Raw genomic sequence first — 13,863 nt, forward strand, 5'->3', positions numbered from 1 at the left:
CCAGGGACATATGCAAGGATCCTGTTTGTGGAGTTCAGCTCGGCGTTCAACACCATCATCCCGGACATCCTCAGCACCAAACTCACCAAACTCACTGCGCCAGCCTCCACCTGTCAGTGGATCACAGACTTCCTGACTGACAGGAGTCAGCAGGTGAGGCTGGGAAACATCACATCCAGCACCCGGACTATCAGCACTGGCCCCCCAGGGGTGTGTGCTTCCCCACTGCTCTTTTCCCTCTACACCAATGACTGCACCTCAGGAGACCCATCTGTCAAACTCCTGAAGTTCGCTGACGACACAACGGTCATCGGCCTCACCGGGACGGTGATGAGTCGGCCTACAGACGGGAGGTTGATCAGCTGGCTCTCTGGTGCGGTCAGAACAACCTGGAGCTTAACACGCTCAAAACTGTGGAGATGACCGTGGACTTCAGGAGGAGCCCCCCACTCTGCCCCCATCACCATACTCAACAGCCCTGTGTCTGCTGTGGAAATCTTCAGGTTTCTTGGATCCACTATTCCCAGGACCTGAAGTGGGAGCCCAACACTGACACTATCATCAAGAAGGCCTAGCAGAGTATGTACTTCCTGCATCAGCTCAGGAAGCGCAACCTGCCTAAGGAGCTGCTGATCCACTTCTACACAGCCATCATCCAGTCTGGCCTCTGCACCTCCTTCACTGTCTGGTTTGGATCGTCACCAAAAAGGACAGGAGCAGACTACAATGGACAGTCAGGACTGCAGAAAAAATAATCGGTGCCAACCTGCCCTCCATTCAGGACTTAAACATTTCCAGAGTCAGGAAATGGACAGGAGACATCACTGCAGATCCATCTCACCCCGGACACAACCTGTTCCAGCTCCTCCCCTCTGGTTGGCGCTACAGAGCACTGTACGCCAAACCAAGAAGCAGTTTCTTCCCACAAGCCATCAGCTGATTTCTGACTCACGGTGTCAGGAACAATTCCTGTGCAATAACCCAGTAACTGTGCCTCTAATCAGCCACCTGTTTACTGGTATCCACTTATTTTTTATTTATTCACCATTCTCTATTTCAGTGCTGTTCATACTATGTCATTGTATATACTTTATACCAATACACCTACCTCAGGTCATAAGGTCATAGGTCTTATTTATTTTTTCTAGTATCCTTTGCACTATGTTCCATCACACTGTGTACATGTATGTGTACCTGCATATCATATCCACCTTCAACATGTACATAATAATAATAATAGTTTACTCTTGCATCCTTTGCACTCTGATCACTGCACTATTTGTCAATACGTCTATATTGTTTTGTTCATAGTGTGTATGTTAGTGTTGTCTATACTGTAGTTTATGTCTGATTTTATTTGATTATTATTTTATTATTGTACTATGGTATTTTTGTACAAGTAAGCACATTGTGAGCAATATATAATCCTGAGTCGAATTCCTTGTATGTGTACACATACCTGGCAATAAAGCGGATTCTGATTCTGATTCTGATTCTGATCTGCATAAAACTTAACTTCTCTGGCGCCCATTATGAATCCCTTCACTGCTGCCTTTGACACATGGTTGGTTCAGCTCCATTTTCTCTCTGCACTACACACCCTTAAAACATATTTTATGCTATTTTTGATCCAGAAAGAAGTCGTGAGTCAAGTTTCATTGTTAATTGTTTAATGTGATAATTATATATTGGAAAATGCTTAAAATGCAAATGTTGCTTTAAAGCAACATCATACCATTGTGGAATCCCGCCATGGCATTTTTTGGTGTTGTGCATTAGGTTTATATTCTGATCAAAAGCATAAAACTTGACATAATTTTCTCTCATTCTATAGTAATTAATTCATTAATTATTTATACATTTGATAATGTTAGTTCTAATAACGCTGTGATACAAATGTTATTACACTGGATAATTTAAGGATTTAGTAGTGACGAAAACAGTGAGTTGCTGGATAATCCTGCAAGAAAAGTAAGAGTGATTGTGAGGATGAGTCTTAGAACGCAGATGAGGAAAAGAGTGAAGAAGAGCAGTTAGGATAAAAGTGCAGTGACAGGTATGAGTATAAAATAGGGAGGAAACCTATTTAATAATTGTTTTCACTTATTGATAATGTGATGTATTTTGTCAACTTCCTTCGTATTGAGCCGAAGACGGCTGCGAGGTTCCACATATCTGAAACGGCACCAGAAAACTGAAGATACACATTTAAATCTAACACAAATGATGAAATGATGGAGAGTAGCTCTGTCTTGATTTTCAGCAGTTTGGATTTAAAGATTTTTAATGTAAGTTTTGTTTTCTCTTTTGCATTCATTACTATAGGCGGTTCCACACTGATGCCTGAGGGTAACGTTCAAACAAAAAACCCTATGTAAAGTTTATTTTTACATTTTCAAGTTTAGAATGATTGTATTTTCATTGAGTATTTTAATAAATAGTATTCAAACTTTAAATAATAACTCTCTTTTCCATTCTTTACCATTATGATACAGTGTTGCTTTAAGGCAAGGACCCCAAATTATATTTATTTTGAAATTTATTTAAATTATGTTTACTTGGTCCATTTAATGACAAAAAAAAACAGTAATATTTTTTTAACCCACTGGCAAAATAATGCCTACCATATTTCTATGAGTAGACTATAAAACAAGAAATTGCCCGTGTATGGCAACAACAGTCAGGTGCTGGTTGATCATAGCAATGAAAAACAAAAAACAAGTCACCGCTGTTATAAATAATAAAGGTGATTCTGATAAAAACAACAAAAAAAACCTACAAACCAAACTGGAAAAAGTGCTGCTCAGTGTGGGCGGGGCCAAACTGTTGACTCTCCAGAGAGGGAGGGGCTTCAAGAAAGCTGAGTTTGGCACCGCCCAGCGGAACTCGCGCCTTCGGTCCTCTTTGACGTCCGCAGATAAGATGTAAAAACCGCGTGTCGACCCTCAAATTCATCAGTTTGTTCAACAGTAAAGCTGAAACATGAGCGGAAGAGGCAAAGGAGGAAAGGGACTCGGTAAAGGAGGCGCTAAGCGTCACCGGAAAGTGCTCCGTGATAACATCCAGGGAATCACCAAACCCGCCATCCGCCGTCTGGCTCGCCGCGGCGGAGTGAAGCGGATCTCCGGTCTGATCTACGAGGAGACCCGCGGGGTGCTCAAGGTCTTCCTGGAGAACGTCATCCGCGACGCCGTCACCTACACCGAGCACGCCAAGAGGAAGACCGTCACCGCCATGGACGTGGTGTACGCTCTGAAGAGGCAGGGCCGCACCCTGTACGGCTTCGGAGGCTAGACCCGGTCCAGACCCACTGAAACACAAAGGCCCTTTTAAGGGCCGCACACTTCATCTAAAGAGTTGACTTCTTAATTTATAAACTGCTACACTGTGAATCCAGAAAATTCCACAAACTGGGGATTCACAGTGCTAATGATTTAAGTAAATTCTAAACTACTATTGCAAAGGGTTGATGAAACTAAACTTACAAATAAGGCTATAAAAAAAGCAAAATGAGTTCCCACAACATACAAAGAAGAACCAACTACAATATCATTTACATACAGGCTAAAATGCCAAGTCTAACATACTAGAGAAGAACTGGGCTGAAGTATTTCAGTGTTAAAATCAAACTGTTTGCAGAGTCTGGTGACCTACATCTGTGCATGAGACAGCTGAGCAGGTGGGCAAACATTTGGCTCATACCATCATTACTGTAGCATTGCTGCAAATGGGAAGTATACATTTAATAATGATTAAGTATGCTGTTCTAGGACGACGTGTGCAATTTAAATTACATCAGTTTACAACCACTTATTAGAGTAGGGTGATTTTAACTATTTTTCACAATCCATACTAACATATTAACGCAGCTGCTGTCCTGGAGAGAAATGTCACAATTTGAGGTGATTGCATTATCAGAATCGGTCTTCCTGTCACCGTTAATCAAACGCATTTAAACACAAAACAATTCAATGGTAAATTATAAACATTTATTATTTGAGTTATCTAAAAGGTCACATTATGTAGGACTCATTACACAATATTAGCTTTGTTGCTCAGTAGGTTTCTACAGAATAGTACCCATTAGTTATTAATACCTACATAATATCTTTATTTTAAAGTCCCACATTGTAACCCACTTATATCCTAATATCACATATTGTTCCTTTGTACCTACATGAACGTATCAGTACTGAATTACAGCCCGACCCATGTGGATATGATCAATATTAAAATTACAGCCTACCAAACTCTTTCAGGCACACAGTGTGTAACTTCAGTACATTTACTCATTAAGCACTTTATTAAGAATTTTCTTGAATGGCACCTTTTTCTTCTGCCCACTACTTATCAGGGAGGAATATATATTATCACTACAATTATTTGAGATCTTTATTAATAGTTACTTAGGTATTAAAAGTTTTGTTATAATTTAAACTACCCAATAGTTTTTACAAGCAGAGCTGAAATGATTGGTGTTTGAAATGATTAGCTGTTTGATAGAAAATAATTTGGCAGCTATATTTAAGTTAAGCTAATAGGCCAAAGTTTTCATGGTTAAACTTCAGTATTTGCTGCTTTATTGATTTACCTTGTACTTTTTTGAGGTTTTGACTCTTGGTTGGACATGAAAAGCATTGTGAAATTGCCGCTTTGGGCTCTGGGTGGTATTTCTTACTATTTTCAGATTTTTTACAAACCAAACAACCAGGTTAACCCATAATGAAAATAATTGCTGTTTGCAGCCGATACAAAATATTTGAAAATGAGCTCCACCGTAACAACTACAACAGTAGAATCCTGCTTTTACACGAATACATGAGAAATAATAACAATAATATAGGAATATATAATAATATAACAGTCACAGGACATATTTCATAGTGTGATATTAGTACTTTTATTGAATTAAAGTATCTGAATACTTTCTCCACTGCTAAAATAAATAAACTTAAATCTGTGTTACTGTGTTTATTTTTTGACCTTCACATCTTTATTCCCTTCTCACAGATTTAATTATTTCTTGTGTGGCGCATGCGCAGTCTTGTTTAAATTTCAGCCAATCCTCTATGGGGAACAACACAGTTTAATTTGCATCAAGCGCATAGAAATGTGCCGCCTCATCGCTTCAGACTTATTCGTTGAGAACTATAACGAAGTTGAAGATGCCTGATCCAGTTAAGGCTCCGAAGAAGGGCTCAAAGAAAGCCGTCTCTAAGAGCGTCTCCAAGACCGGCAAGAAGAAGAGGAAGACCAGGAAGGAGAGCTACGCCATCTACGTGTACAAGGTCCTGAAGCAGGTCCACCCCGACACCGGCATCTCGTCCAAGGCCATGCTGATCATGAACTCGTTCGTGAGCGACATCTTTGAGCGCATCGCCGGCGAGTCCTCCCGTCTGGCTCACTACAACAAGCGCTCCACCATCACCTCCAGGGAGATCCAGACCGCCGTCCGCCTGCTGCTGCCCGGTGAGCTGGCCAAGCACGCCGTGTCTGAAGGCACCAAGGCCGTGACCAAGTACACCAGCTCCAAGTAAACCCGCTGCTACACCCAGCAACACAAAGGCCCTTTTCAGGGCCACCCACTGTTTACACGAAGAGCTTTATTCCTCTGAACTTGCACTGTTTCATGTCAAACCAGGGCAATGACTACATGATCCTGTAAACATGTCCTGTTCCCCTAAATTATATATATTTCAGTTTCTAAGGTAACTTTTAGGACAATATAACACTTAAGATGATCTACTGGCAGAAACCGAATACGGTCCGTAAGTATGTCTTCATTAGTGTATAATCACCTGAATATGTATAATCATATCTACACAGAGAGAACAGGTCCTCTTACACGGCAGCCACCATGTTTCTACACTAGCCCAGACTTAGCAAAGCAATCACTGGATCTAGAAAAGGGCCTTGTGTTTTTCAGCCACTGTAGTTCTATTTCGTATAGGCTTCGCCCTCTAAGAGCTGTCGCTATTGGGTTCATCCCCGCGCGCATGCGCAGTCCTGAAGATTTCTTTCGCGCCCATGTGCCGTGCACGGGCCTCTCTCAGGTCCGCAATTTAGGTATATAATACCGGCGAGACCAGAGATCTGCTCCCCTTTTTTCTTCAGCGCTGCATAGCAGTCACTTCGGAGAGCAGAGTAGCGTCTAAAGAGCAATTTTCCTGACTAAAGAGCTTTTCCTATGGCTACTCACCGCTCTACCGTTGAGGTCCGCCGCTCGGAAGGAGTCCGCCTCTGCCCGTCCTGCCACGCCGGCTACATCATGGGGTTTGATCTCCACGCCCGCTGCGAGACCTGCCTCGGTCCCCAGCACGCTGGCCTGGCTCTGACTCCCCGGGCCTCGTGCCCCTACTGCGCACAGCTGCCCGTGGAGGAGAAGCGACGGCGGGTCGACGCCTTCGCGGCCCTGCAGGAGGAGGAGGACGACGAAGCTAGCTGGGCTAAGCCAGTTAGCTTCACGGCGGACCTCGCCGGCGGGACTGCTGGCGATGCAGGGCTCGAGTCCTCTGACTTTGCTCCCTCCATTGCTGGCTCCCCGCCAGGCTCTCCCCTCTTCCCGCTGGAAGATCTGGAGTTTGACTTGGATGAGAAGGCGGCGTCGCTGGCTCCTGCTCCACTTCCGCCTTCCAGCTTGCCGTCCTGCGGGGCTCTCCTCCGGGATCTCCCCGACATAATAAAGACGGCTGCTGAGCGCAAGGGCGTGCCGATGCCTGCTGAGCCTCCTGCACCTGCTCCTAGCGCCATGCTCGGCGACATCTACCAGCCAGAGCAAGCCTCCAAACAGGTTCCTGTGTGGCCCCTTTTTCCACCGCTTCAGCCTTTTCTCTCCGAAGCGGGGGCCGAGCCTGGGAAGCTGAAGGCGCCGGTGGCGAGGTACGTCAACTTCACGAAGGTCGAGGGCCTCACTGACCGTGGTTTTCCCTCTGTCCCACCTCTGGAGCCCAGCCTGGCAGCCATCCTGCTGCCTAAAGCCACCTTTTTCGGCAGGAGGAAGCCGACTCCGCCCTCTGCCCGCGACCAGGTACGGCTCGAGTCACGGACCGCTCCCACCAGTGCGCCGCCCAGGTAACAGCCGCCATCAACAACATATCGCTGCTGGCCTCGTCCATGTCATCTGTCGCTGCTCAGCCCGACGCCCTTTCCCCCGAGCTCGCCAGCGAGTTTGGGAAAGCCGCGGCCGCCATTTTGACGCTCGCCACAGCGGCGGCGGTCGGCCAGTCCCGGATTATGGCGTGGATGACAGTGCTGCAACGCAACATGTGGCTGCACATGTCCGATCTGCCGGAGCAGATCAGGAAGGAGTTGCTGGACGGCCCCATCAGCCCCGATGGGCTGTTTGGGCCGCTCCTCCAGGATGCAATCACACACATGCAGCAAGCTTCGGACGAGGCGGACAAGGTGAAGCGGCACACAGCGTGGAGCAGAGCGCCACCTCAACACCCACGGCGCTCACAGGGCTCCCGGCGTGATCGCCGCGACTCCCGCCCCAGGCCGAGGCGCCCCGCGGCCACTGCTGCGCCTCCGCCGGCCCCAGCCGAGGCCCCCCGGGCTCCTCCGGCGGCCGCTGCTCCCTCTTCACAGCGCCGCCCTGCAGTCAAGAACAGGCGAGCGGCTTGCTCCTGGTCCAACCCCCCCGCCGAGCCTCCCCGCAAACAGCGGAGGTATTGACGGGACGCGGGGGACGTGTGTTTTCTTCCCGGAACAGCCGGACACAACGGCTCTTTTCAGAGCCAACCAAATGTCCATAAAGAGCATGTTCCTATCAGTCAGCCTGCCCCTCTCTCTCCTGAGCTTCCTGCAGCTGATGAAACGCACGTCTCCCACACACAAGCAAGCTCCGCTGCGCACGCACACGCTGCGTCAGTTGTTGAGCCGCTGTTGTCCCTCTCTCATATTATCATGAGTGAAAAACATTCACATCAGATAAACACAACAGCCCACCCGCACTCCCTGCCTCTCTGCGGCTCCCCACCTCTCACCCTTCAGTGTGTGTTAGTGGAGGTTTTTCACCGTGGCACGAGTCTGACACTGAGAATGAGCGGCCCGAGTGTTTCACACTATCGCCGCCGCAGCCCTTTCAACTCAGCCCTCCCATGGGCCGTGTCGAGCGGCTCTGCAGCTCACACGGCGGCGGAGAGGGCTCTTCTCTGGCTGTCAGAAATGTCCACAGAGGCCCCCCAGATTTTTGCTCGCCCGCTTTCAGAGCGTTGCTGCGCGTGGCAAAATCTGCCCATGAACGAGTGGATGGCGAGATTAATAAAGAAGGGTTACACTCTCCAATTCGCCAGCCCCCCTCCTCCTTTCAGCGGGGTGCTGGAGACCGTCATGTCATCGCAGTCAGAGACATCTGCTCTGATGGCAGAAATAACAGAGCTCCTGAGCAAAGGAGCGATTTCAAAAGTCCCGCGGGGCGAGGAGAACGAGGGCTTTTACTCCCGTTACTTCCTGGTGCCCAAGAAAACGGGCGGAATGAGGCCGATCCTGGATCTCTCCTCCTTCAACAAATGCATAATGAGGAGGCCGTTCCACATGCTCTCAGTCAGGCACGTATTGGAATGTGTACGTCCCGGGGATTGGTTCGCGTCCATCGACCTAAAGGACGCTTATTTCCATGTCCCCATCATCCCCAGACACAGGAAATTCCTGCGTTTCTCTTTCAGAGGAGCCCAGTTTCAATACAACCGCCTGCCTTTCGGCTATTCTCTGGCCCCGCGCACGTTCTCCAAATGTGTGGAGACAGCGCTGGAGCCGCTGCGCAGGTCGGGCGTCAGAGTGTTGTTTTACCTGGACGACTTGATTGTCATGGCATCGTCCAGGGAGAGCTGTGCGCTACACACGATGAAGCTCGTGAAACACCTGTCCCGCCTGGGTTTTGCCATAAACTGGCAGAAGAGCTCTCCTCTCCCCTCCCAGTCAATAATCTATCTGGGAGTGCATCTGGACTCAGCCCGCATGAGAGCCAAATTATCTCCAGCCAGGCTGGAAGCTCTCAGCTCTCTGCTTTCACGCATCGCTCCGCACAAAGTGGTAACGGCTTTGTCTGTGATGCGTCTACTGGGCATGATGTCGGCCAGTCACGTGGTGGTCCCTCTGGGTCTCCTCCACATGAGGAAAATACAGAGATGGTTCGGCCGTCTCCGCCTCGATCCCATAAAGCACAAAAGACGCCTGCTGTCCGTTCCCCCCTCAGTACAGTCAGACCTGACGTACTGGAAATCCCCTCACGTGCTTTCAGCGGGGTCCCCCCTCGGGAAAGTGACGTCACATGTCACAGTGTACACGGACGCGTCTCTCATTGGCTGGGGCGGGATGTGCCATTCTCACGTGGTGGGAGGGAAATGGCCACAGCCTCCATCTCTCCACATAAACTGCCTGGAGCTGTCCACAGTGCTGAAAGTGCTGAAACACTTTGCTCCACTCCTGAGAGACAAGCATGTGCTGGTGAGAACAGACAACATGACAGCCGCGGCTTACATAAACCGTCAGGGCGGCGTCCGCTCGGCTCGGCTACTAGAGATAGCCAGGAGCCTGCTGCTGTGGGCCCACGCGAACCTGCGCTCTATCAGAGCCCTCCACATTCCCGGTGTTCAGAACCGAGCCGCGGACCTCATGTCACGCGGCGGTCCGTCTCAGAACGAGTGGAGACTGAATTCCACTCTTACTCAGGAACTGTGGGACAGATTCGGGGAGTCAGAGATAGATCTGTTCGCCTCACGAGAAAACGCACAGTGCGCACTGTGGTTCTCACTGAACGCACGGGACGAGCCGCCACTGGGCGTGGACGCCTTCTCACACAGCCCGTGGCCCAGAACGCTCCTTTATGCTTTCCCCCCGGTTCCTCTGATTCCCCGCCTCCTGGCGCGCATTCAGGAGGAGCTCCTAACAGTGATTCTGGTGGCACCAGAACGCACGAGCGCATCATGGTTTCCAGTGATGATTCAGCTGCTGTCGGGGAAACCGTGGCAGCTGCCGTGGCGCAGAGACGCGCTCTCACAGCTGGACGGAGCCATCCTACACTTCCCAGTGATAGGTCAGCGTTTGTGGGCTTGGCCCCTGAACGGGAGCGCCTTGAAAGATTAGGATTGCCCCCTAATGTGGTGCGCACCATCCAAGGCGCTAGGGCTCCCTCCACTACTGCTTCTTATAGAGCAAAGTGGTCCGCTTTTCAGCACTGGTGTGTGGAAAGAGACACGGACCCCGTCTCGTGTCCCTTATCTCTTGTTCTGTCCTTCCTCCAGCTGCTGGTGGACAGAAATCTGGCTTTATCCACAGTCAAATCGTACGTGGCGGCCATCTCTTCCTGCCACGAGGGCTTTGGAGAGAGATCGGTTTTTGCGCATCCGCTGGTTAAGCGTTTTTTAAGAGGAGTGAGAAGGCAGCGGCCTGTCACGCGCCCCTTGGCGCCACAGTGGGATTTACCGCTTGTGCTGCGCGCTCTGAGCAATCCCCCTTTGAGCCACTGCCGCAAACTTCTCTCAGACTGCTGTCTCTGAAGACAGCCCTCCTTTTGGCACTGACCTCTGCTAAGAGGGTGAGCGATCTGTGCGCTCTCTCAGTCGCTCCATCCTGCCTCGCTATCAGAGCTGACGGGAGCTCCGCCACCTTGAGGCCGAACCCAGCGTTCATGCCCAAGGTTATAACTAGCTCCTTCAGGTCACGGATTATTTCCCTGGAAGGTTTTTTCCCTCCTCCTCATCGAAACGAGGCGGAGGAAGCATCTCATCGTCTCTGCCCGGTGCGCGCGTTGTCTCATTATGTAGAGCGCACGGCTGCCCTCAGAAAAACTCAACAGCTGTTTGTTCACTACAGAGAGCATTCACGAGGCAAGTCTCTGTCAAAACAACGGTTGGCTCATTGGCTGTGTGAGGCCATCACTCAGGCGTACGTTACGGCTGGGGAGGACCCCCCACCCGGCATCCGTGCGCACTCGACAAGAGCCGTGTCCTCCTCCACAGCGCTGTCAGCGGGATGGCTGTGGAGGATATTTGCACAGCGGCATCATGGGCTTCACCCTGCCCCTTTATCCGCTTCTATTTACGCGATGCATCGGGGTTTTCTCTAACGCACTCGGTACTGAATGTTCTGGAGACCAGGCGCGACGCTGCTGGCTCGGGACACGTTACGCACACATAGGCTTCCCTGTAAAGGAGCCGGTAAGGCTCCTCTTGCCACGGGCTGTTGGGGCTCCTTCTGTCTTAGTTGCGCTCCAGTTGGACTGCCACAATGCGTAACAACCGTCCTTACTGTTCCCTCAACATAAGCCGCAGTGTGCGTCTGTGTGTGCCTGTACTCTGGGCGTTCTCGTGCGCACACACACCCCCCGTTGCCGGGATGCGTGTGTGTTGTCCTATCCTCCCGCCTGCTCTGCTCGTTGTTGGGACTGGTTACAATGCGTAACTGTCGTTCCAATTTCCTCACAGCAGCAGGTGGGAGGCAGGGAGTGATGCGTTCAGCCATCCTGTTATCTGGTCTAATGCGGATGGCCGCGTATCTCAGTTTCCGTAGCGTAATGGATCAGACGCTCGCCTTCTATGCCGAAGGTACCTGGTTCGAGACCAGACGGAAACACTGACCTACATTTTGGTCTCTATCATGCATTGTGTGATTAGGGTACTGTGAGCTGGTGTGTTAATGCTTATGACCGCTGGGGGTCCAGTGGGCATTGACTACATCTGGCTTCGCCCTTATCCCAATAGCGACAGCTCTTAGAGGGCGAAGCCTATACGAAATAGAACGTTGGTTACGTATTGTAACCCCAGATTCTATGAGTATAGGCGTAGCCCTCTAAGCTGCGGGCCCGACTGGTCCCACCAGCGTCGGCTGAAGAAAAAAAGCTGACCTCTTGGGAGCAGATCTCTGGTCTCGCCGGTATTATATACCTAAATTGCGGACCTGAGAGAGGCCCGTGCACGGCACATGGGCGCGAAAGAAATCTTCAGGACTGCGCATGCGCGCGGGGATGAACCCAATAGCGACAGCTCTTAGAGGGCTACGCCTATACTCATAGAATCTGGGGTTACAATACGTAACCAACGTTTTTACTTGCCTTTTTTAAGGGTTTGCTAAATAGAGAAGAGGTAGTGACAGCTCACCCAAACTCACCCCAACACACATACAACAGTCATTTCATCATAATCACAACCTTCACATGCACACTAGTGTCTCTGTCACACTAAGTTTTGTCCGGGATATGATCGTTTTCATGTCATTATTTGAACTGATGTATAAGTTATGTTGATGCTCAGCGGGTTCACTGACTCAGCGGGTTCACTTCAACTTCAGATCCAGACCGCCGTCCGCCTGCTGCTGCCCGGTGAGCTGGCCAAGCACGCCGTGTCTGAAGGCACCAAGGCCGTGACCAAGTACACCAGCTCCAAGTAAACCCGCTGTTACACCCAGCAACACAAAGGCCCTTTTCAGGGCCACCCACTGTTTACACCAAGAGCTTTATTCCTACTGAAATCGCCTACTAACTACCCCAAGTGTTAAATTATTACTAGTGATGTGGATACCACTTAATACCTAACTGATCCAATACTAAGTAATGCCTAAGCTGGTATTGCCAATACCAATAGACTCTACTTGGTTGTTTTTTTTTTGTTTTTTTCTTCCAGTTTAATGTCACCCCCCTCCACCCTGTAGACTTGCCAATTAAAAGTAGTCATAAGACATCAAACTAATGTCATATTCTTTAATTATAATAGAAATATCCTGCTCAGAACTGCCACTTAACAACTTATTTGGACTTAATCTCAGATGTTTAGTGACGTATTCGATCACACAGATCAACACATCTTCACAGCTAAAATACAGCCAGACGTGACTGTTTCTACAGTCAGCCAGAGTCCGTATTCAATTGCGGGAAATGGAAAGAGCTGCAGTGGCTCACTTCAAAGGAGCTCTGTCACAGACCCGTAGGGCAAGCTTGACTTTGACAGGCGCAAGGAAAAGTAGTTCCTATGAACTGAGTATAATTAGACAATCCTGATGACAGTAAGATACTTATAATAAAACATACTCCAAATGACTGAGTTTAGATATGGATCCTAGAGCAGGAAACGTTGGTATCAGAAATATCGATCCGCACATCACTAATTATTACCTCTATATTACGCTCCTTGCCCTCTATACGATTTCCTTTTTGTTATATTTCATGATGTACACTTCACATCTGAATTCAGGATGGAAACAGAAGTGAGTTCTAAGCATTCACAATAATCAACACACTGATCTAAAGATGATGCTGACGTAAGTCTTCTACAGCATTTGTAATCAGAACATAAGGACACTTTAACAAGCAGTTAAAACAGTGGCTTCCAGCTTTATTGCCCTTAATTACTTTTCACTTTTCCTAATGTTTTCTATTTTCCCTTGAATTTAGACCAGCTAAGAAAAAAGTCTGCAGGTTGTCACTTTTTGTGATTGTACACACTTTAAAACAGGAGCAAATGTAATTGAAACAAGTTTTACAATATTAAACATCATACAGATAATAATCTACTGATGAAGAATTTAAAGTTTATAATCGATATTATGTAAATGCACTAGTTTCAGTCAGATGGCAGAAAATTGTGTCTTCAGCCAACAGTAAACACACAGGAGTTCCAGATATCTAAATTTATTGCTTGTAGTTGTAGGTACTGACCTCAATTTGTATTTGATAAATGTGACCAGATTCATGTCAGATCTCCGTTTGTGTATGAATGTTGACAGAATCAGATCTTGAGGCTCGACTTCTATCCACTTGTTAAATTAATGTTTCTCCCTGTCGGGGAATCGAACCCCGATCATCCGCATGAAAGGCGGAGATACTGTCTACTATACACTAACGAGAAAGGTACAATAATGTGTCCTAGA

General features: G+C 48.4%; 3 protein-coding genes across 3 annotated transcripts; 2 read left to right on the top strand and 1 right to left on the bottom strand.

The window, feature by feature from the left end:
- Window positions 1–2,959: 2,959 nt before the first annotated feature.
- On the top strand, window positions 2,960–3,341 carry LOC119884478 (histone H4). Its single transcript, XM_038694881.1, has one exon. The coding sequence runs from the start codon at window positions 2,983–2,985 to the stop codon at window positions 3,292–3,294; it is 312 nt and encodes a 103-aa protein (XP_038550809.1). The 5' UTR covers window positions 2,960–2,982; the 3' UTR covers window positions 3,295–3,341.
- A 1,801-nt stretch (window positions 3,342–5,142) lies between these two features.
- LOC119884479 (histone H2B 1/2-like) lies at window positions 5,143–5,571 on the top strand. The gene has a single exon (XM_038694882.1). It carries the CDS (start codon window positions 5,166–5,168, stop codon window positions 5,535–5,537), a length of 372 nt encoding a protein of 123 aa, XP_038550810.1. The 5' UTR covers window positions 5,143–5,165; the 3' UTR covers window positions 5,538–5,571.
- A 542-nt stretch (window positions 5,572–6,113) lies between these two features.
- Window positions 6,114–7,115, bottom strand: LOC119884477 (the record flags this gene model as incomplete). The annotated part of the gene is given in 2 exon segments (XM_038694880.1): window positions 6,114–7,033; window positions 7,077–7,115. Coding segments are annotated over 2 exon segments (921 nt in total).
- Window positions 7,116–13,863: the final 6,748 nt, after the last annotated feature.

This window comes from Micropterus salmoides, unplaced genomic scaffold (assembly GCF_014851395.1).
Source record: "Micropterus salmoides isolate LMB-PRFRI ecotype aquatic unplaced genomic scaffold, ASM1485139v1 Ms_hic_scaffold_3487, whole genome shotgun sequence".
NCBI classification, from domain to species: domain Eukaryota; kingdom Metazoa; phylum Chordata; class Actinopteri; order Centrarchiformes; family Centrarchidae; genus Micropterus; species Micropterus salmoides.